The 20850-nt window shown below is 43.5% G+C and overlaps 1 protein-coding gene across 2 annotated transcripts; it reads right to left on the reverse strand.

Moving 5' to 3' along the window:
• Nucleotides 1-13475: 13475 nt before the first annotated feature.
• Nucleotides 13476-20362, reverse strand: LOC122541753 (sorbin and SH3 domain-containing protein 1-like). 2 transcript variants are annotated; one of them, XR_006309668.1, is made up of 4 exons: nucleotides 19723-20319; nucleotides 19001-19059; nucleotides 16800-16906; nucleotides 13476-14966 (listed from the first exon to the last, which is right to left on the reverse strand). XR_006309668.1 is itself a non-coding variant. In XM_043678693.1 (4 exons), the coding sequence occupies exons 2-4, from the start codon at nucleotides 19168-19170 to the stop codon at nucleotides 14899-14901; spliced, it is 345 nt and encodes a 114-aa protein (XP_043534628.1). In that variant the 5' UTR covers nucleotides 19171-19191; nucleotides 19723-20362; the 3' UTR covers nucleotides 13476-14898. The 2 variants fall into 2 exon arrangements, 1 of the variants encoding a protein (XP_043534628.1); XM_043678693.1 differs by having other exon boundaries at nucleotides 19001-19191; nucleotides 19723-20362.
• Nucleotides 20363-20850: the final 488 nt, after the last annotated feature.

Consider the following 20850-nt stretch of genomic DNA (forward strand, 5'->3'; position numbering starts at 1 on the left):
GGTGATCTCTTTCGATACTTCCAAATTCGAGATTACATCCAGAAGAAGACTACGCTATTAGATAGTCTTTATAAATCAGACAGAGAACGTAGTGTGTTATGGCCAATGAGGGTACTTTCGGTCAGCACTCTTTATCATTTATTACATGATGAAGTATCGGAAGATATGGACAATATGCTTAAAATATGGGATCAGGATTTGGGGCTGGAAATCTCCATATAAATGTGGAATGACATTTGGGAAAATGCCAGAAAAATCTCCATCTGCAACAGAACCCAGGCCATTCAGTTGAAGATACTTCATAGGGCCCATATAGCATCGAACTGATTGGCAAAATTTAAGGCAGGAGCATCTCCAATGTGTCCCAAATGTAAAATAGAGGTGGGCACTCTTGTACACTGCTTACGGACTTGTCATAAGATCCGTAAATATTGGACTAAAGTAGCAAATGCCCTGACAGAAATCTTGTGAACGGAAATTAGAGTGGATCCAGTATCTCTCCTTTTGGGCTTTTCGAGCTTACCTTCCCTGGACGTGCACGGGAAGGGTTTATTTTCCATTCTCTCTTTCTGTGCAAGGAAAATAATTTTGGTAAACCGGGTGGCTGAGGGCCCCCCTGGACTTTTGAACTGGCACAGAATAATCCTGGAATATATTCCCCTTGACTTCCTTACAAACATGGTGCACCAAAAAACCGAATTATTCCATAAAATATGGCAGCCCTTCTTGAATTACACATACAGATATTTCGGCCATTCTATCAAGGGCTTTTATCTAAATGAGACAATGACTCTGGTTGGTCTGGGGCCCCTTGGGAGAGGAATCCCTCATGAATACGGGTTTTGTTACGATCTGATGTTAACACATTCCGAGCATGTACTTTACTACTCAATTTCTGTGTTATCTGTCGTTTTTTTCTTTTCTTGAATAATGTAAGAGATTTAATCATACACTCTGGTTAGTTGTAGGTTAGATTAGTGGTTAGCTGAGTTTTGTCTTTTTTTCTTTTCAGTATCTCTTCTTTTGTTTGATAGATTTTGGCTATTATTTATTTAAGATCTAATTGTATATCAATGTTTATACTTGGGGTTTTTTTTATTTGTAAACTTGTAAAAACATGTTAAATTTTCGATAAAAAATCTATATAAAAAAAAGACTGATGCAAAGTAATTATTCAGTTGCAAGGTTTGTGAAGGTTTGTAGCTCAGGTTGAGGTTTAGGATGTAGGTTTGCTCGCTGAGCTGTAGGTTTGATATCCAGACGTTTCATTACCTGGCCAGGTAACATCATCAGTGGCGACGTCCAAGTGTAGCGAAGCTGTTGTCTCCTGCTTTCTATTTATATGTTTGTCCTGGATGGGGTTCCTGGGGTTTGTGGTGATGTCATTTCCTGTTCGTTTTCTGAGGGGTTGATAGATGGTGTCGAGATCTATTTGTTTGCTTATGGCGTTGTGGTTGGAGTGCCAGGTCTCTAGGAATTCTCTGGCATGTCTTTGCTTCGCCTGTCCCAGGATAGATGTGCTGTCCCAGTCGAATTGGTGGTTTTTTCATCCGTGTGTAGGGCTACGAGGGAGAGAAGGTTGACCCTCCAGCTCAGCGAGCAAACCTACACCCTAAACCTGATTTCTCTTTTCCCCAATCTAGAGACCTGGCACTCCAACCACAACGCCATAAATAAACACATAGATCTAGATACCATCTATCAACCCCTCAGAAAACGAACAGGAAATGACATCACCACAAACCCCAGGAACCCCATCCAGGACAAACATATAAATAGAAAGCAGGAGACAACAGCTTCGCTTCACTTGGACGTCGCCACTGATGATGTTACCTCGCCAGGTAATGAAACGTCTGGATATCAAACCTTCAGCTCAGCGAGCAAACCTCCACCCTAAATTATTTAGTTCCTCAGCTATTTCCCTGCTCCTCACTGCTATCTCTCTAGTGTCATTTTCCAGTGTCCAATTTTGCTTCTCCTGCGTGGTCAACCTGACCTGGTCAACTAAGCACTTAAAGAGAAAATTTTGAAAAATTCCCATACCTTGACATCTCCCAAAAGGCCACTATAGATGAGGCTATACAACAAGATGGCTGACAAATGGTAAGTAACATTTTTGCCAAACAAGGGCCAAGCAGTCAACATTTCCAATAAGAGAGAATCCAACCATTGCTCGTTGGCATTACTATCAATGAATCCTGCACTATTAACATCCTGGGGATCACCATTCTAAGAAACTGAACTCGATTAGCTATATAACTACTGTAGCTGCAAGAGCAGATCAGAGGCTAGGAATCCTGCCTTGAGCAATTCACCTTTGAGTTCCACAGAGTTGTCCACATTGACAAGACACAAGTCAAGAGTGTGATGGAATACTCCCCACTTACCTGGATGAGTGCAGCTCCAACAACACTCAAGAAACTCAACATCATCTAAAACAAAGCTTGATCAGCACCACATCCACAAACATTCCCTCCCTCCACCATTGACATTCAGTAATACTATCTACATGATGCACTGAAGAAAATCACTAAGGCTCCTTAGATAGCACCTTCCAAAACCCTGACCATTTTCATCTAGAAGGACAAGGGAAGCAGCTACATGGGAATATCACCATCTGCAAGTTCCCCTCCAAGCCACACACCATCCTGACATGAGAATATATCACCAATTGTTCACAGTTACTGGATCAAAATTCCCTAACCACACTGTGAGTTACAATAGGTGAACTGCAGCAAATTAAGAGCAATTCGAGGTGGCTAATAAATGGGATGGCGCAGTGGCTCAATGGTTAGCACTGATGCCTCACAGTGCGAGGGACCTGGGTTCGGTTCTAGCCTCAGGCAACTGTCTGTATGGAGTTTGCACATTCTCCCTGTGTCAGTGTGGGTTTCCTCCCATAGTCTAAAGATGTGCAGATCAGGTGGGTTAGCCAAGGGAAGTGCAGGGTTACAGGGATGGGGTAGGAGAATGTGTCTGGGTGGTATGTCTTTGTAGAGTCAGTGTGGACTCAATGGGGCAACTGATCTGTTTCCACACCATAGGGATTCTATGGTAAATATTGACCTAGCCAGCAAAGTGCATATACCTACATGAACTTTTTTTAAATACTCAGAAAATAAAGACCAAATATGGCAATCTGACCCTGCATCTGAAGGGAAATAACCTCTCCATTCCATTCTTCCCTCTGAACCAATATCAGCTCTTTCATTCTACCAGAATGAAATACTTCATCACTATGTGCACCAACAATGTAATTTGTTTGCTTCTTGCTGTATTGTAGAATCATGCAGTACATAAGTGGCCCCTCAGTCCATCAAGTCTGTACCGCCAAAACTATGCCAAATCTACAGTAGTCCCACTTTCCTTCTCTTTGTAAGTTATTATATTTCAGTTGTTACAGTGGATAGTGAAGATGGTTATCTAATATTACAATGGGATCTTGATCAGTTGGGTCAATGGGCTGAGGAGTAGCAGATGGAGTTTAATTTGGATAAATGTGAGGTATTGTAATTTGGTAAAACAAACAAGGGCATTATACAATTAATGATAGGGCGCTGGGTAGTGTTGTAGAATAGAGAGATCTAGGAGTTCAGACACATAATTCTCTGAAGTTTGCATCACAGATAGACAGGGTGGTTAAGAGTGCTTTTAGCACGCTAACCTTCATTGCTCAGACCTTTAAATATAGGAGCTGAAAATGTGTTGCTGGAAAAGCGCAGCAGGTCAGGCAGCATCCAGGGAACAGGAGAATTGACGTTTCAGGCATAAGCCCTTCTTCAGGAACCTTTAAATATAGGAGTTGAGTTATCATGTTGAGGTTGTACAGGACACTGATGAGGCCTCTTTTGGAATACCTTTTGCCGTTCTGGTCACCCTGTTACAGGAAAGATATTATTCAACTGGAAAGGGTTCAGGAAAGATTTACCAGGACGTTGCTGGAAGTGGAGGGTTTGAGATTTAAAAATAATCTGGATAAGCTGGGATTCTTTTCATTAGAGCTGAGGAGGTTCAGGGGTGACCTTAACAGAAGTTAATAAAATCATGAGGGGCATAGATAAAGTGAATAGCAAAGGTATTCTTCCAAGGGTAGGGAAGTTCAAAACTATTGGGCATATTTTTAAGGTCATAGAGTCATAGTCACAGAGATGTGCAGAACGGAAAGAATCCAACTTGTCCATGCCAACCAGATATCCTAACCTAATCCAGTTCCATTTGCCAGCATTTGGCCCATATCCCTCTCAATCCTTCCTATTCATATATCCACCCAGATGCCTTTAAATGCTGCAATTGTACTAGCCTCCACTACTCCCTCTGGCAGCTCATTCCATACACACACCATACTCTGTGTGAAAAAATGCCCCTCAGGTCACTTTTATATCTTTCCCCTCTCACCCTAAACCTATGCCTTTTAATTCTGGACTCCCCCATCCCAGAGAAAACCCCCTGCCCCTTAGGATTCTATAAACCTCTATAAGGTCACCCCTTAGCCTCCAACACTCCAAGGAAAACAGCCCCAGCCTATTCAGCCACTCCCTATAGCTCAAACCCTCCAACCCTGGCAACATCCTCGTAAGTCTTTTCAGAACCTTTTCAAGTTTCACCATATCCTTTCGATAGGAAGGAGACCAGAAATGCACACGATATTCCGAAAGTGGCCTATCCAATGTCCTATACAACCGCAACATGACCTCCCAACTCCTCTACCCAATACTCTGACCAATAAAGAAAAGCATACCAAATGCCTTCTTCACTGTCCTATCTACCTGTGACTCCACTTTCAAGGAGCTATGAACCTGCACTCCAAGGTCTCTTTGTTCAGCAACACTCCCTAGGACCTTACCATTAAGTGTATAAGTCCTGCGAAGATTTGCTTTCCCAAAATGCAGAACCTCACATTTATCTGAATTAAACTCCATCTGCCACTCCTCGGCCCATTGGCCCATCCAATCAAGATCCTGTTGTACTCTGTTCTTCACTGTCCACTACACATCCAATTTTGGTGCCATTCTGCAAACGTACTAACTAAACCTCCCACGTTCAAATCCACATCATTTATATAAATGACGATAGGAATGGACCCAACACTGATCATTGTGGCACACCACTAGTCACAGGTCTCCAGTCTGAAAGGCAGCCCTCCACAGAAGAGGAAGATTTAAAAAGGACATGAGGGGCAACTTTTTTACGCAGAAAGTGGTTAGTGGGTGGAATGAGCTGCCAGAGGAAGCGAGTACAGTGACAATATTTAAAAGACATTTGGATAATGACATGAATAGGAAAGGTTTGGAGGGATATGGGCCAAACGCAGTCAGGTGAGATTAGTTTAGTTTGGGAACATGGTCAGCATGGACTAGTTGGACCAATGGGCCTGTTTCATGCTGTATGACTATATGACTCTAAGTGTTCATCCCAGTAATTTTTAAAGGTGGTTTCTTGCCTCAACCTCTCTCCCAGGCAGAGCATTCCAGACCCCCATCACCTTTCGGTGAAAAACGTTTTCCTCAAATCACCTGTAAGTCTCCTGCTTTACACCTTAAAAGTGTGCTCCCTTGTTATTGACCCTTCAACTAGCGGGAACAATTGCTTTCTATTCACCCTGACCAAGCCTTTCATAACCTTAAACCACCATCAGGTCCCCCATTAACCACCTCTGCCCAAGCGTCCCCAGCTCTCCTCAGAGCGCAAATGCTCATCGCTCAGGCAACATCCTGGTGAATCCCCTCTGCAGCTCCTCCAGTACATCCTTCCTATAGTGCGGTGACCAGAACTCCAGCTGTGGCCAGACCAAAGTCCTGTACAGCTTCAACATAGCCTCCCTGCTGTTATAATCCGTAATCAGTAAATGAGCAATTTACAACTTACTGTTTCATCAAAGTTCATCAAGTAAAATCCTTGCAAAACTCTTGTGGTACATTTATAGTGTTCCTACCCCTGGACCAGGTTCAAGTTGCCACCTGCTTCAGTGGTGTGCACTAACATTTCTGAATATACTTGTTTGCAACATGTCTACAGCTTGTGATTCTTTTGATTGAATTATAAAATCTTTGAATCTTCAGTGTTCATTTGGAAACCGGTCATTCCTGAATATGAGAGATGTCTAGCGGTACTGTTGGGGTGAAAGGGTCAATCATTCAGGACCTTTCGATCTCTGATCATATCCTCAATTCTAATTGACAATTTACAATAAATATGTAGCCAGACACTGAACTGAGTGAATGCTTGTTGAAGTCCCAGACATTGCTGAGGTCCTCACTTGCTGAGGTTTAGCCTGAGGATGTCTGTTTGTTACAGACTCGAGGTATGCCCAGCTCTTCCTGTCATGCACAAAATGTTTTGATGGTGATTCTTTGAGACCGAACTGAAATTTCAGGTGTGTTTGTAGTTGGTAAGACACCTCTAATACATACCATCCATACTTGTATAAAAGTTGAGTTTCTAAGACTAAATCTTTAGTCGCAAAATACTCGGTCAACTTTTACTGGACGTCCATGTCTACAGATCTCTCAAAGTTGCCACCCAAGTTGATAGGGTTGTTAAGAAGGTGTATGGCGTGTTGGCTTTCATTAGCTAGGGGATTGAGTTTAAGGGCCACCAGGTTATGCTGCAGCTCTACAGAGTCCTAGTTAGACCACACTTGGAACGTTGTGTTCAGTTCTGGTCACCTCATTATAGGAAGCATGTGAAAGCTTTGGAGAGGGTGCAGAGGAGATTTACCAGGATGCTGCCTGGACTGGAGGACATGCCTTATGAAGAAAGTTTGAGGGAGCTAAGGCTTTCCTCATTGGAGCGAAGAACGACGAGAGGTGACTTGTTAGAGGGGCTGCACAATGGCTCAGTGGTTAGCACGGCTGCTTCACAGCACCAGGGATCTGAGTTCAATTGCAGCCTCGGGTGACTGCGTGGAGTTTGCACATTCTCCCTGAGCCTGTGTGGGTTTCCTCCGGGTGCTCCGGTTTCCTCCCACAGTCCAAAGATGTGCAGGTTAAGTGATCCTCCCACAGTCCAAAGATGTGCAGGTTAAGTGAATTGGCCATGCTAAACTGCTTGTAGTGTTCAGGGATGTGTAGGTTAGGTGCATTAGTCAGGGGTAAATGTAGAGTAATAGGGTAGCAGAATGAGTCTGGGTGGGTTACTCTTCAGAGGGTTGATATGGACTTGTTGGGCCAATTGGACAGTTTCCACACTGTAGGGATTCTAGGTGTACAAGATATAAAGAGGCATAGAATGGATAGACAGAGACATTTCCCAGGATGGAAATGTCTATCATGAGGGGGCATAATTTCAAGGTGATTGGAGGAAGGTTTAGGAAAGATGTCAGAGGTAGGTTCTTTACTCAAAGAGTGGTGGGTGCATGGAATGCACTGCCAATGGTGGTAGGAGAATCAGATACATTAGGGACATTTAAGCCACTCTTGGATAGGCACATGGATGATAGTAAAATGAAGGGTATGTAGGTTAGTAGGATAAAAGGTTGGCACAACATCAAGGGCCCAAGGGCCTGTACTGTGCTGTACTATGTTGTATATTCTATAAGTGACACTTTGGAGGAGGAGTTGGAATCCATTCTGTACAACTTCCTCACTGCCACAGAGATGGTTTCTGAGAGTACTGCCAGCCTAAAGCAGTGCTAGGAAGAGGCAGATGCGTATGTGCTCAGACAGGGAGCTATAAAGCCATCTTCAAGACTGTGCTATTCTATATTATTATTGACAATACTATGGCTTTTAGAAGTGTATTTTGCCCCATCTTTTTTTGAAAAGAGGTTTTAAGACAGAGATATCGAGCTGTCTATTTGAATTCAATAAACAGCTTTTGATGTCTTGGCTTTTTTTACTAAAGTTGGAACAATAGAAGCAGCCTGAATGGGTGGGGTCAAGTTCCCCCAGAGCCAGGATTTTTAGCTTTAGTTTTTCAGTGACAGTTGTTGCTGGGGTCTTGAAGCTGAGTTTGGAAGCTGCAGGATACCTTTGCAGCATTCTTGAACACAGGTGAGGTCCTGGAGGACTGGAAAATTGCTCATGTTGTCCCCTTCTTTAAGGGTAGCAGAGATAATCAAGGTAATTATAATCAGTGAGCCTGATGTCAGTGGTAGGGAAGCTGCTTGAGAAGATACTGAGGGATAGTGCTAACCACTGAGCCACCGTGCCACTCCTGTCCTCCATCTTGGATTACTTTATTGATCAGTATATTGAATATAGTAGGTTATGTTGTGATTGTACAGGACATTGGTTAGGCCACTTTTGGAATATTTTGTGCAATTCTGGTCTCCCTCCAGGAGGATTGATGTTGTGAACCTTGAAACGGCACAGAAAAGATTTACAAGGATGTTGCAACGTTGAAGGGTTTGAACTACAGGGAGAAGCTGAATAGGCCGGGATCGTTTTCCCTGAAGCGTTGGAGACCGAGGGGTGACCTTACATAGGTTTATAAAATCATGAGGGGCATGGGTATGGTTAATAACCAATGTCTTTCCCCCAGGGTAGGGAAGTCCAAAACCAGTGGACATAGGTTTAAGGTGAAAGGAAAAAAATTTAAAAGGGAAATAAGGGGCAACTTTTCCACCCATAGGATGGTGTGTGTATGGAATGGGTTGCCAGAGGAAGTGGTGGAAGCTTGTACAATTACAACATTGAAAAGGCACCTGGATGGGAAAAGGAACAGGAAGGGTTTAGAGGGATATGGGCCAAATGCTGGCAAATGGGACTAGATTAATTTAGGATATCTGGTCAGCATGGATGAATTGGATCGAAGGATCTGTTTCTGTGCTGCACATCGCTATGAGTCTATGTTAGAATAAGGCATATTACAATCAATTTAACATGTTTTTAAAAGTGTTGCTATTTTGGAAGCAAGACAGCTAGTTTGCTCTCAGCAAAGTCCAATATAACAGAAGTAAAACAAATCACTATAACATCTGTTTCAGTGATTACAACTGAGGCATAATCTTAGCCTGGAAAAACTGCTGTCTCTTTCTTTGAAATTGTGGCAATGGGATACAGGGCAGCACATTGGCTTCGTGGTTAGCACAGCTACCTCATAGTAGCAGGAACCTGCACTTTTGAGTGAAAGGCTATGTGGATGCTCCCTGCGTCTGTGTGGGTTTTCTCCAGGTGCTCCAGTTTCCTCCCACAGTCCTAAAATGGGCAGGTTAGGTGAATTGGCGCTGGCCCTGACAGGGTCAGGGGGCTGGGTCTGGGTGGGATGTTCTTCAGATGGGTGGTGCAGACTCAAAGGGTCAAATGGCCTCTTTATACATTGCAGGGATTCTATGTATTACATTCACCAAAAAGGCAGCCAACTCCTCATCTGAAAGATAGCAATACACCCTCAGTACTGTAGTAGAAGAGCAGCCAAGATCTTGTGTTCAGGTCTCTGGAGTGGGTTGTGAACTGATGACCTTTGTCTACCTTGTTTTCATCTTTACTCAGAGTTGATCCTTATTCAGCTGTTAAACTCTGGCCTGGATGAATGCTTTGTCACTTCTCCACAAGTGCCACCAGACCCTTTGACCTTTGCCTCATGACCTTTCGATCTCAAAGCCCTCTCGCCCTCTAACCTATCCCTGACCTTCGCTCCCATCATATTTCCACCCCTCTCAAGAGAGAGCCATCTTGGATTAACTCTCTCCATGGACTCTGCTGGACAGGCACACTGACATTTTCCAGCATTTGTTTTTTATTATTTGTTTTTATTTTCTTGAACCTGTGAACTTCTGACCCAGGGACAAATGATATCCACTGAAACTCTGTAAGAACCACCATGACCTTTTTTTTAAAAAAACATCTTTCACTGTTGAAGTGGGAATAGGGATAATCTTGACAAGAATACAGGAACAACACGGAGCTGGGTGAATAGGACCCATAGCCTATACAGGTCAGCCAAAGTAATTAAGGAGCTGGATTTTGTCCCTTCACTTGTTTATCAAAGAAATAACAGTTTATGAGAGACACAGACTATAACTTGCCCACCCTACTTCGTAATGGATGTCTTAATAATATTCAGGAAGAGATATCAAGATGTTTCCAAGCCTCAAAGGATACAATTAGGAAGGAAAGTTTGATGACTAAATTGGTGTTGGATGGAGAAGATTTTTGGGAAATATGATTGAACGTGCAGATAAGGCCGAAGCAAATTAGTTGCTGAACTCAGAATGACGGATACATCATCCAAATTCCAAGGTTGGGGAAAAGTAACTTTGTGGGCGGCACAGTGGTTAGCACTGCTGCCTCACAGCGCCAGAGACCCGGGTTCAATTCTCGCCTCAGGTGACTGACTGTGTGGAGTTTGCACGTTCTCCCCGTGTCTGCGTGGGTTTCCTCCGGGTGCTCCGGTTTCCTCCCACGAGTCCAGAAATGTGCAGGTTAGGTGAGTTGGCCATGCTAAATTGCCCGTAGTGTTAGGTGAAGGAGTAAATGTAGGGGAATGGGTCTGGGTGGGTTGCGCATTGGTTGGTCGGTGTGGACTTGGGCCGAAGGGCCTGTTTCCACACTGTAAATAATCTAAATCTAAACTTCCGATTGTGTGGTGGGGATGTCTGACTGACTCAAAGAGAAAGCAGTTAATATTGAGACCTCTGAAAGCTTCAAAAAGAGTGCTAGATTGAGACTTGCTGAGGTTGCATTATTAGCATCGCTCAATGAACAATTCACTAAAATAGAGTAATGTATAGCAAAACACAAGGGCAGAGTTTGTATCAATCATGATGGACAGTGACCACTTGTGAACCATCAAAGGTCTAACTCTTTCAAAGGTTTGCACACTCTTTCTCCGCTCCAGTCCTGCAGAGAGTATCCAAAGTTTAGTCGTGTACACGCTCCTTCCTTCATATATTTGAGCCCATTTGTCCAGTTCTAACTCTCAAAATATATTCCCAGTTTATAATCTAGCTTTTACTTTTAGTGTTTAATATGATTTTCATAAAAACTCATACCAGAATTCTCATAGAACCTCTAGAGTGTCATTTGGCCCCACAAGTCCACAGTGACCCTCTGAAGAGTATCCTACCCAAACCCATCCCTATTACTCTACATTTCCCCTGCCTAATATACCTCGTCTACACATCCCTGAACAATATAGCATGGCCAAATCACTTAATCTGCACATCTTTGGACTGTGGAAGGAAACCCGAGCAACCAAAGGAAACCCACACAGACGTGGGGAGAACGTACAAACTCCAGACAGTCACCCAACACTGGAATCAAACCTGGTTCCCTGGTGCTGTGAGGCAGCAGCACTAACCACTGAGCCTCCAGTAACTTGTAAGTTACTTTTTAAATGTTGAAGAATAGACTGTGAATGAAGCTAAGGTTACAGAGCAGCACATTCAGTGTTGTGCAGGCTCTGACCTTCCAGCAGAGTACGAGCTCAACTACAGAAGCCAGTTATACCAAAACCTTGCCAAGATGAATACTTTCTAGACATATTCATGAAACCTGATCTCTACCTTTGAAAAATGCCTTCCTTGAGGCACTAGAGGCTTTTCACCCACTTCTTATTGGTTTTAGAGAGGCTGTAGATTATTGAATGAAGTTCACTGGCTGGAGTAGAGTGGGCAAATTTCACCATGATCAGTATTGGCTGGTAGTTCATCAGGAATGCAAAGCTGTCAAATCCAACTTTACAGCGTTTGAGCACTGAAAACACCAGCAAAAGGTAACTTAGGTAATTCTGTTTAAATATTTCACAGATGCCTCAATGCAGTCACTGGATGACTCAGCTGGACTCTAATCTTACTCGATGACACAGACTGGAGCCTCACTCAAAGACTGCAGCTTGGAGACTTGATGCAGACCCAGCCCCACCCTACCAAATCACAACCAGGGAAAGAAAATGTCCCACAGCATGTCTTCCACGCACACTGCCACCTGCTGGCAATTTAATCAGAGTTAAATCATTCATTTTGTGAACGAGCTGGTAGAGAGAAGCATCCCCTTTAAGTTTCAATTGCCTGGGCCTCTGAGGTCCGTGCACAACAGTCACACCAGGAACTGGAAATAAATGTCCCAGTTGGCATGGTGGCTCAATGGCTAGCACTGCTGCCTCACAATGCCAGGGACCCATGTTTGACTCCCGTCTTGGGTGACTGTCTCTGTGGAGTTTGCACATTCCCTGTGTCTGCATGGATCCCCTCTGGATGCTCTGATTACCTCCCACAGTCCAAAGATGTGCAGGTTAGGGTGGATTGGCCATGGGAAAGGTGGGATGGGTCTGAGTTGGATGCTCCTTGGAGGTTCGTGTGGATACAATGGGCTGAATGTCCCGCTTTGACACTGTAGGGATTCTGTGATTGTTGAAGGCCAATACCGGTCACTCTACATGGAGCGTACAGTAGCTACCGCACGGCTTAGAGGGAATGGTGGTTAGAGAGACGTGGGTTTTTATCCCCACTTTCGCCGGTCCATCAGGTTTACTCTGGATGTCAATAATCTAAAGCAGTTCCAATGACGGGTTATATCTAATATTCATTAGTAAAACAAAATATCTGCCAAAACATACTTCAAAATTCTTATCTGTAGAATGCTGACAATCACAGGTTTACACAGACTTGTCGGAGGATCAGATTGAAACAGGCGATCGGCCTGCTCTATCTCAATCTCCAGCTGTTGATCAGACACGCCTGAGTGAGCTACGTTCTGAAAGCAATCTTCTTGTACTCTCCTCCCACACAGACAAGCTGTGCATGCCAACTTTGACACTGCCCAGTCTTCAGCAAATCGATCAGTTTAGCCACTGGCAAATATCACAAATGCATCCTGTTTCCGAGGTTGGTTTGATCAAGTAATTCATTAGGGCTTGCTCGTTTCTCCTTAGAAAGCGGCTTATCGCTTGGTCTGAATGAATTTTGATCTCAACCTTAGCTTGCTCATACTGAATCACATAAAGATGGTAACAATCAACTGTGTGATTCCTTATGGCCGAAACGTCAAGCCTCCTACTTCTCAGATGCTACCTGACTTGCTGTGCTTTTCCAGCACCACACCATTTGACTGTGTATGATATTTGAACAGCATACAATCCTGTGATCAAATACACTTTGTTAACTGATAAATAGCCCACATTACCCTTACGATTCACTTAGTCTTTAAAAGGATATTCAGGCCTTTGAGAGTGTAGCAATATTAAACAGACTGATACCAGGAACAAGGGATTTCATCTAGATGGAGACAGGAAAATCAGAAGGTGAAAGTGAAGTCTTACCAGACCACAAAGCTCGTCTCTTATCCGAGAGAAGTGACTGGTGATGATTTAACCTATATCACCACGCCTCAGGGTGGTTGAGGCAAATTGTGTCATAACTTTTGACAAAAGGAGTTGGTCACTTTACTTGAAGGGAAGACAATTTGAGATCGAGAGGATAGAGCAGGAATGTGGAATCATTGGATACTTCAATCAGTGAGAGAGTGCATGCCCCTCAGTGCTATATAGGAGGCAATGTAAATAAATAAAAACAGCAACACACATTCCAAGGCACATCCATGGCTTGAATAAAGTTTATTAAATATTGCATTTTGCAACCACAGCAGTCAATAGAGGCTCTTATCTTCATTAACGCATCCCGAAGCACGGCAATAAAGAAAATAGCTCAACAGAAAATGTGCTACAATTCATGGGTATAAAGACTTGCAGCTCACTGAAAAGTGGTAAATAAAATACATGAGTGTTTTGAATATGTACAGTCAGTATATTGCAGCCCATCAGTAATTTACTGGTGCCGAGGAAGGGATATATCTGAACGGTAAACAGAAAGTGATCTTGCTGCCGAGCTGTTTGTACAGACAAGGGAGGAGGAGGATTTCCCCGACGGTGATGATTTTGGTTTTAAAAACAAAAAAATAAACAATTCATATGTGCTTTCTTTTGGTGCTCCAAAGTACTTTCCTTCAAACCGAGGTTCCGTTCCTTGCAAATAAATTGTAAAACAGCTCCAAAAAGTATGGGTTTTGTTTTTCTGCTTTCAGTCTGCCATTTAAAATTTCTTTTGTTAAATTATTATTTTCTATACAGTATAATTTTGTACAAAATCAAATGTACATATTTACACAAAGCTTTACCCCAGCAGTGGGTTGATACCCGCTTGGGAAAGGTGTGCTTTTTTTTTTATTATATATTTACTGGTTGTGTGGCTGAAGAATACTACAAGTGTTGCAGATCTAAGTGGATGTTACTGACTATTAACACGTGTTAAAGAAACCCGCTCTATAAAAGCATTAGCCCAAAAAAGAATAGCTGCGAGACCTTTGCCAAACTGGGAGTGACATTTCCTCATCTGGAGGATGAGGTGCATGTTTTACCGGTGTTCCATTTCCAATAAAACAATTCGAAACCCACAGTAGAGAAATGAGAGGTGACGGTTCAGAGAACATGCACTGCGACAAGTAGTAAAGGGTTACCCATGGCTAGAAATTCTTCTGCATTTTAGAGTTCCATTCTATTCTCCACATTGTGAAAACTCAGGCCTAGCACAACTGCTGGCCTGTCTCCGAATCTTGCGCCCAATCCCTATCAGAAACTCCGCTGTCCCCAAGCTTCCTGTTCTGTGTCTCATCCAGACCGTATGCCCAAGTACCGTGTAGAAAGGGGAGTCCGACTTTAAGCTACCGTGGGTAGTTGTCTTCCCCTTTTCAACAGATCCAGTCCTTGTCCATTCCCTGGGTCAATACGGTCGATGCAACAGCAATCTCACACCTTATGCTCACATACCACTCACACTCTCTCTCGTGCTTAGCGTGCTCCTTGGTCAGTGAAAGGAAAGACACCATGTTGTAAGCAGAATGTTTAGGCCAAGTTACAGACTGTTCAATCCAATCAAAAGCTCATGGACCCTCTACCAGTGTCAGGGTTGAATTGGAGGACAAGAGCTGTTTATTCATCAAAAGTCCACCACGGCCCCATGCTCTACAAATTCAGTGGTTTGACATAGTTGCCTGGGAAGGTACCAAACTGTTTAGATCTTCTGGATGTTCCTGTTGGCCAAAAAAAGACAAAATATAAAATTTGAATTTCTTGAGCTACAAATACCAGCTCAGCTCAGTGAGTCAATGGGGTCACGTGCAGTCGTGGCAATATCTCAAACTCAGCTTCAAACCCCAAATTCCACAGGCGTGTCACAACACATCGGAAAACGTTGATTATAAATGTACTTTAAAAATTTTAAATTTGAACACAGGATCCAGGGCAACACATTGGTTCAGGAACTGCAGTATTGCCATTTGTCTCATGAGATGTTAAACCAAGGCACCCACCAGCCCTCTATTACCCAATTTCAGTAGGGTTAAAGATTTGGGATAAGAGCAGGGTGCAACAGGTGAATTCACACCTGAGAAACCACCAATTCTTCGGGGTAATTCAACCAAAGAGATGCACGGTGGGCAGGAAGGGGCTGCAAGAGGGTTAGCCCGAAGAGGAGGCTGGGAGACAAGTTCTAAACCTCTCAACAAAAGAAATGCTCAACCAACTGGAAGCAAGAGAAACTTGAAATTGTTGTGATAATGAATTCTTTGCAACGTGGAATCTCTAGTTTAAGGGCACAGAAGCTCACAACCAAAATATGGAGATTCTGTCATTCGAGAGATTTCAACCTCAAATTTGAATGTGAAATGCAGTTTAAATAAAAACAAAGGTAGTAGCTACCTGATGCAAATAACACAATGTGTGATAGAAACATGAACTGTGGCCTTGCACATCTACAGAAACTGCTTATGGTTATGACTTTCTGCATGTAAAAATGTGCATTGGTTATTTTGAAATTCACTTTGTTTCTAACCTATGCCTAAGTTATTATTTAACGCTACAATGTCTCAAATTAATACTTTCATTGTGTTTAATGGTAATTGAGAATAATGAAGAATTCTTCTAATTCTACTTATTTGTGATTCTAAACATCCCATGGCAGTAACAGTATTCTTGGTATTAGTGTTAATGGCATCAGCTGGAAAATAAAATAGGGAAAATGAGAAAGGAGCTCGTGAAAACCAAAAACAAACCCTGAAATTAAATCAGTAGACCCAAATCTTGAGCAGCCTTGATAATTATTATTTTGTGTCCCCTGCCCCAGGTTTGAGCAGGAATGTCAGAAATATAGGTGCGATGTGATTATCAAACATGCACACATTTCCTTAAACGGATAATGGCCAGAACCCTCAGTCATAGAATACCTAAAGTGTGGAAGTAGGCCATTCAGCCCATTGAGTCGACAATGCCCCTCTGAAGAACATCACATCTAGACCCATAACTCCTACGCTATTCCTGTAACCCTGTCTTCCCCATGGCCAAACCAATTAAGCTGCACATCTTTGGACTATGGGAAGAAACCATGGGGTATATTGCTCAGCAAACACTGTGACTGACAGTGTTTTAGAAAGGATCCACGGGGAAGTGCAACTGATTCCAAAGGAACCAGATGCATTAGAAGGTTCATCGCTTGCTCGGTTTACAATTAGCACATGTCTCAGGCCAAGCTAAATGATAAGAGTGTCCCAAAGACTGGGGACAGATGAATGTGAGCAACAGAGACTCCCATTCCCCATCACTGAAGTGGTCTGGTCATTACCATTTGTGATATCCTGCTGTGATGGGGGTGGGGGAGGGGGAAGAGAGAGGGTACTTCATTTCAAAACTGTCAAATCACTTATGAAATGCTTCAGAATAACTGGATGGTGTGGTAGGCCCTATATACATACAAGTCTTCTCTTTCTTTAGAATTTGCTATGACAGATCCCACAAAGCCCTGAAATGGCTCCAACAGCCCGATTCCTTCCTCCAACATGGTTTCTGTCCCAGGAAAATCCAATACGCACCAACAAACCAGCCATCATCACACTTTTCCATCACATCCACAATGTCCCCTTCGCGAAGTTCCAGCTCATCTTCGTTCTGCGGGACGTAGCTGTACAACGCTTGGAAGCTTGAAGAGGGAAGGAAAGCGAAAAACATTCTGGAATCAAGCTGTAGAAATCCAGACAATTGGTGCACCCAACAGTGTACTAATGAGATGTTACATTTGGAGCTAAGTTAGGGCACCCTGTATCTCCCTTGCACAATCTGATCTACCCAACCATTATTGACGTGGTCTTCAAGAGGAAGGTGATCCTGTCCTTAATGTATAAAAGTGGGGATAAACATTCTCGCAGTGAGAAAACTATTGTCTGTAACAGCACAGAACGAGGCCATTTGATCCCACTGAGCCCATGCAGGAATCAAGTCATTCATCCATCCCTGCGTCAGTCCAATTTCCTTTTGAAATCATTTATTTCTGCCATTTTCATAAGCAGCCAGTTGAAAGTAATTACTGCTCGCTGTGTAAAAAAGGAGAATTTGCCTCACAAACCCTGCCCTGTCAAAATCTGAAATTTGTGTGCCCCTCGTCCTTGTGCCATCAGCTCAGGGGAAAGTGGTTTTCTTGTCTACCTTAACAAGGCCATCATGATCGTGTACACATGGACCTGATTCTCCCTCAATCTCCCTACCCCCGCCCCCCCCCCTCTCCCAGGGAGAATACCTCCAGCTTATCCAAACCTGGAGATCTCAAATTTAATGTTGACCTCACTCTTTGTGCAGCTTCTTCGCATCCTTCACTCTGTTCCATTACCCTAATGCACCTTGTATGGTATGATCTACCTGCACTGCACGCAGAACAAAACTCTTCATTGTACATCAGTACATGTGACAATAATAAATCAAATTTAAAAACAAAACAAACCAATCTCAATGTTAAAATCCGCCCCCTGCCTTGCTCTGTTATCTTGTCACCTCTGTCCCCTCTTTTGAACCACATCTCTGTCTAAAAAGGGATAGCTCTTATTTTTATATTTGGTCAATTAGAGAGTTTTGAGGGACATAGTTTAAAAATAGGAGGGTCCTTTTAAGCAAGAGATTAACCCCTCAGAGTTTTAATACTCTGCGGGATTCTCCAGCCGAGACAGCAGTGAAGGCTGAATCCTCAAATTTATTTAAGGCAGAATTTGATAGTTTTTTTTTAAACCTAACAAATGAGTTGAGGAGAAATGGGGACACCAGGGATGTGAATCTTATTGCAACAGGCTCCAAGTGCTGAATGGTCTACTCTTGATCCTAAATCTTATTTTAGAACTTACTTTGGAAGGAACAGGGCTAGGCTATTGAGCCAGTCCAGCCTGCCCTGCTATTTCAAATTGATTATGGCTGATCAAACATTTCAATGTGTATTACCCACCCCATTCCCATAAACTCTGTATGTCGCCAACAATCAGAAATCTATCAATCTCTACTTGAGAGACTGAGCCTCCACAGCCCTTTGTGGTAGAGAATTACAAAATTCACCACCCAGTGAGTAAAAAGACCTGACCCCTTATTTTTAAAACTGTGCCCCTGGTTCTAGACTCTCCAACTCAGGGAAATGTTCGACCTGCATCTTCCCTTATGCGTTCTTGAAGTTTCAAAGAGATCACCTCTCATTGACCAACCTTTAACCATTAAATCCTCATGTCTTCCTCTCTTGACTGAATGCCAGTTTTATTCTGATGACCTTTCAATGGCTGGATTGTGTTTTTAGTCCCCTTGGCTTCTTTTATTACACGAGGATTGTTTTCTTCCACTAAAGGTGCTACATTAGTGCAAGCCATCAGCATTAATCCAAATTAGGTCAAAACCTTATACTATCCCCGGATATCTCACTTCTCATTGAAACCATTCAGGAGAACATTCAGGAGTAAAAGACAGGACTGAGGAATCGCCCTCCAAGTCAACCACATGGCAGCTTTCTGACTAAGTTACAAGGCTATGAACTAAATGCTAGAAAATGGGACTGGAATAGTTAGGTGGTGGTTTCTGATTGGCCTGGATGCAATGGACTAAAGGGCCTTATTCTGTGCCATTGATCTTAAATGACTGCTTTCTAAGCTCAGCCGAGCATCTACCGACTGGTAGATACTCTCAAGTTGTGGTCACTAAGACACTGGATGGTGTTCGATTGGTGAGAGCAAAGATTGCGGATCAGGATGTGAACAGGGTGGGTACTTACAGGGCAGTCGCAGCCAGTTTCCGCTCCGGGCTCGTCCCTTGCTGCTGTCCCCGAGGTTGCTGAGAAATGATCAAAGATGGTTTACTGTTGTGGGCAGACACCTTGTGCCGAGAGTGAAGCGGGTGAGAAAGGTTACTGCAGTAATGAACAGACTTTTCTGCAATGTTCATGATCTCATTGCAGACTGCCTCCTGCCAGTCGCACCGTTCGACAGCATCGAGGGGGCAAACGGACAGAAAGGAAATGAGAGGAGGGGATTGGGGGGGTGGGTGAGGGAAGCATTCCGAAGGCATCGCGGGATTCCAGCAAGTTAACGGGGAATTGGAGATCCAGGAAATCGCAGTGGAGTGTAGAAGTAATCCAGAGGTAAGCGTGGAGAAAAACAGGCAAAGATATAGAAGAATTGCAGATTTAATTCAAAGGATTAAAAAAAAGTACAGCACACAGAAGCAGTAGTTAGTGTTCACTACTAAGAATCATGCTGATTATAAATACAGTATTTATTTGTAAGCATAGAATTCCATGCACTGGTCCAACACTATACAAACCACTCAATTTTTCACCACTAAACATCTACCATTTAAAAAGCACATCCCGGTAAAGCTGGAACCCAATCTCTACACAGCTACCAGTATTAGTTCACCTCATGGGCTTCCAAGCTCAGGTATGCTCTGACCCCATGCGGGCCCCCCAGAGTGATGCAGATACGTATCGATTCTTACCACGTAGCTCTTTTCAGACTCTGTGAGATCTGGTCCTCGCAATGAGTGATGAGAAGGCTGGTGGTGGTCATCAGGCAAATTATAAAGGGAAAAATTGCAGCATGTGTTACTGGCCTCACACAGGCGATGCGAGAGAAGCGACTGCTGTTATTTAACAAACTGACAGAGTCGCTGCAAGCTTCACAGATAAGGATAGTACAGTGACAGCAGAGAGAGCAGGGAATGGTTACGCGTAATTATCGGGGCTCTGTGAACACGATCGAGAGGTAACAAGCCAAAATCAAAAGATGGCAAGTCAAGCGACTAGATGGGGACAAGGATGATGAAATGAAAAGGAAGAGATGAGTGATACGTGGAGAAGTTAATTCCTCACTGAAATATTATAGATATAAATTTACAGTCATTTCTCGCTAAATCGCCCTCAGTTTATTTTTGCAATTTAAGTCTTCGTAACCTCTCGTACTACATGATCACCAACAGATACTGGTTCTTCACTGAAGTACCCAGTTACACAAGCTAATCCCAAACCCATGCAACTGTTTCTCTTCAATGGGGTACTGACGGGCAGACACTTTGGCTTGACCGTTAGCTCGGAAGCTCTTTAATCTACACTCGGACCACACAAATGAAGTCCAGAGCCACTTCCAAAACCCAGAACCAGGAGGTCACTGTCTAAGGATACAGGGTAGGCCATTTAAGACTGAGACAAGGGGCGGCACGGTGGCTAGTACTGCTGCCTCACAGCGCCAGAGACCCGGGTTCAATTCCCGCCTCAGGCGACTGACTGTGTGGAGTTTGCACGTTCTCCCAGTGTCTGCGTGGGTTTCCTCCGGGTGCTCTGGTTTCCTCGATTAGATTACTTACAGTGTGGAAACAGGCCCTTCGGCCCAACAAGTCCACACCGACCCGCCGGTGTGTAATCTAATCTAAAAGGGGAAACGTCTTCACCCAGGGAGTGGGGAGTCTGAGGAATTCTCAACCACAATTAGATTAGATTAGATTCCCTACAGTGTGGAAACAGGCCCTTCGGACAACCAAGTCCACACCGACCCTCCGAAGAGCAACCTCCCTAGACCCATTCCCCTACATTTACCACTGAGCCACCAATCAGAAGAGACCAGGACATGG

The sequence above is a fragment of the Chiloscyllium plagiosum genome, chromosome 38 (assembly GCF_004010195.1).
Source record: "Chiloscyllium plagiosum isolate BGI_BamShark_2017 chromosome 38, ASM401019v2, whole genome shotgun sequence".
Taxonomy (NCBI): Eukaryota; Metazoa; Chordata; class Chondrichthyes; order Orectolobiformes; family Hemiscylliidae; genus Chiloscyllium; species Chiloscyllium plagiosum.

Excerpts from the sequence above, each read along its gene's own strand:
- LOC122541753 (XM_043678693.1), bottom strand. The coding sequence starts at position 19,170 with ATGAACATTGCAGAAAAGTCTGTTCATTACTGCAGTAACCTTTCTCAC. Across the intron at positions 16,907-19,000 it reads AAACTGGCTGCGACTGCCCT|CTTCCAAGCGTTGTACAGCT; the intron begins GTAAGTACCCAC and ends TCCCTCTTCAAG. Across the intron at positions 14,967-16,799 it reads TGATGATGGCTGGTTTGTTG|GAACATCCAGAAGATCTAAA; the intron begins GTGCGTATTGGA and ends TTTGGCCAACAG.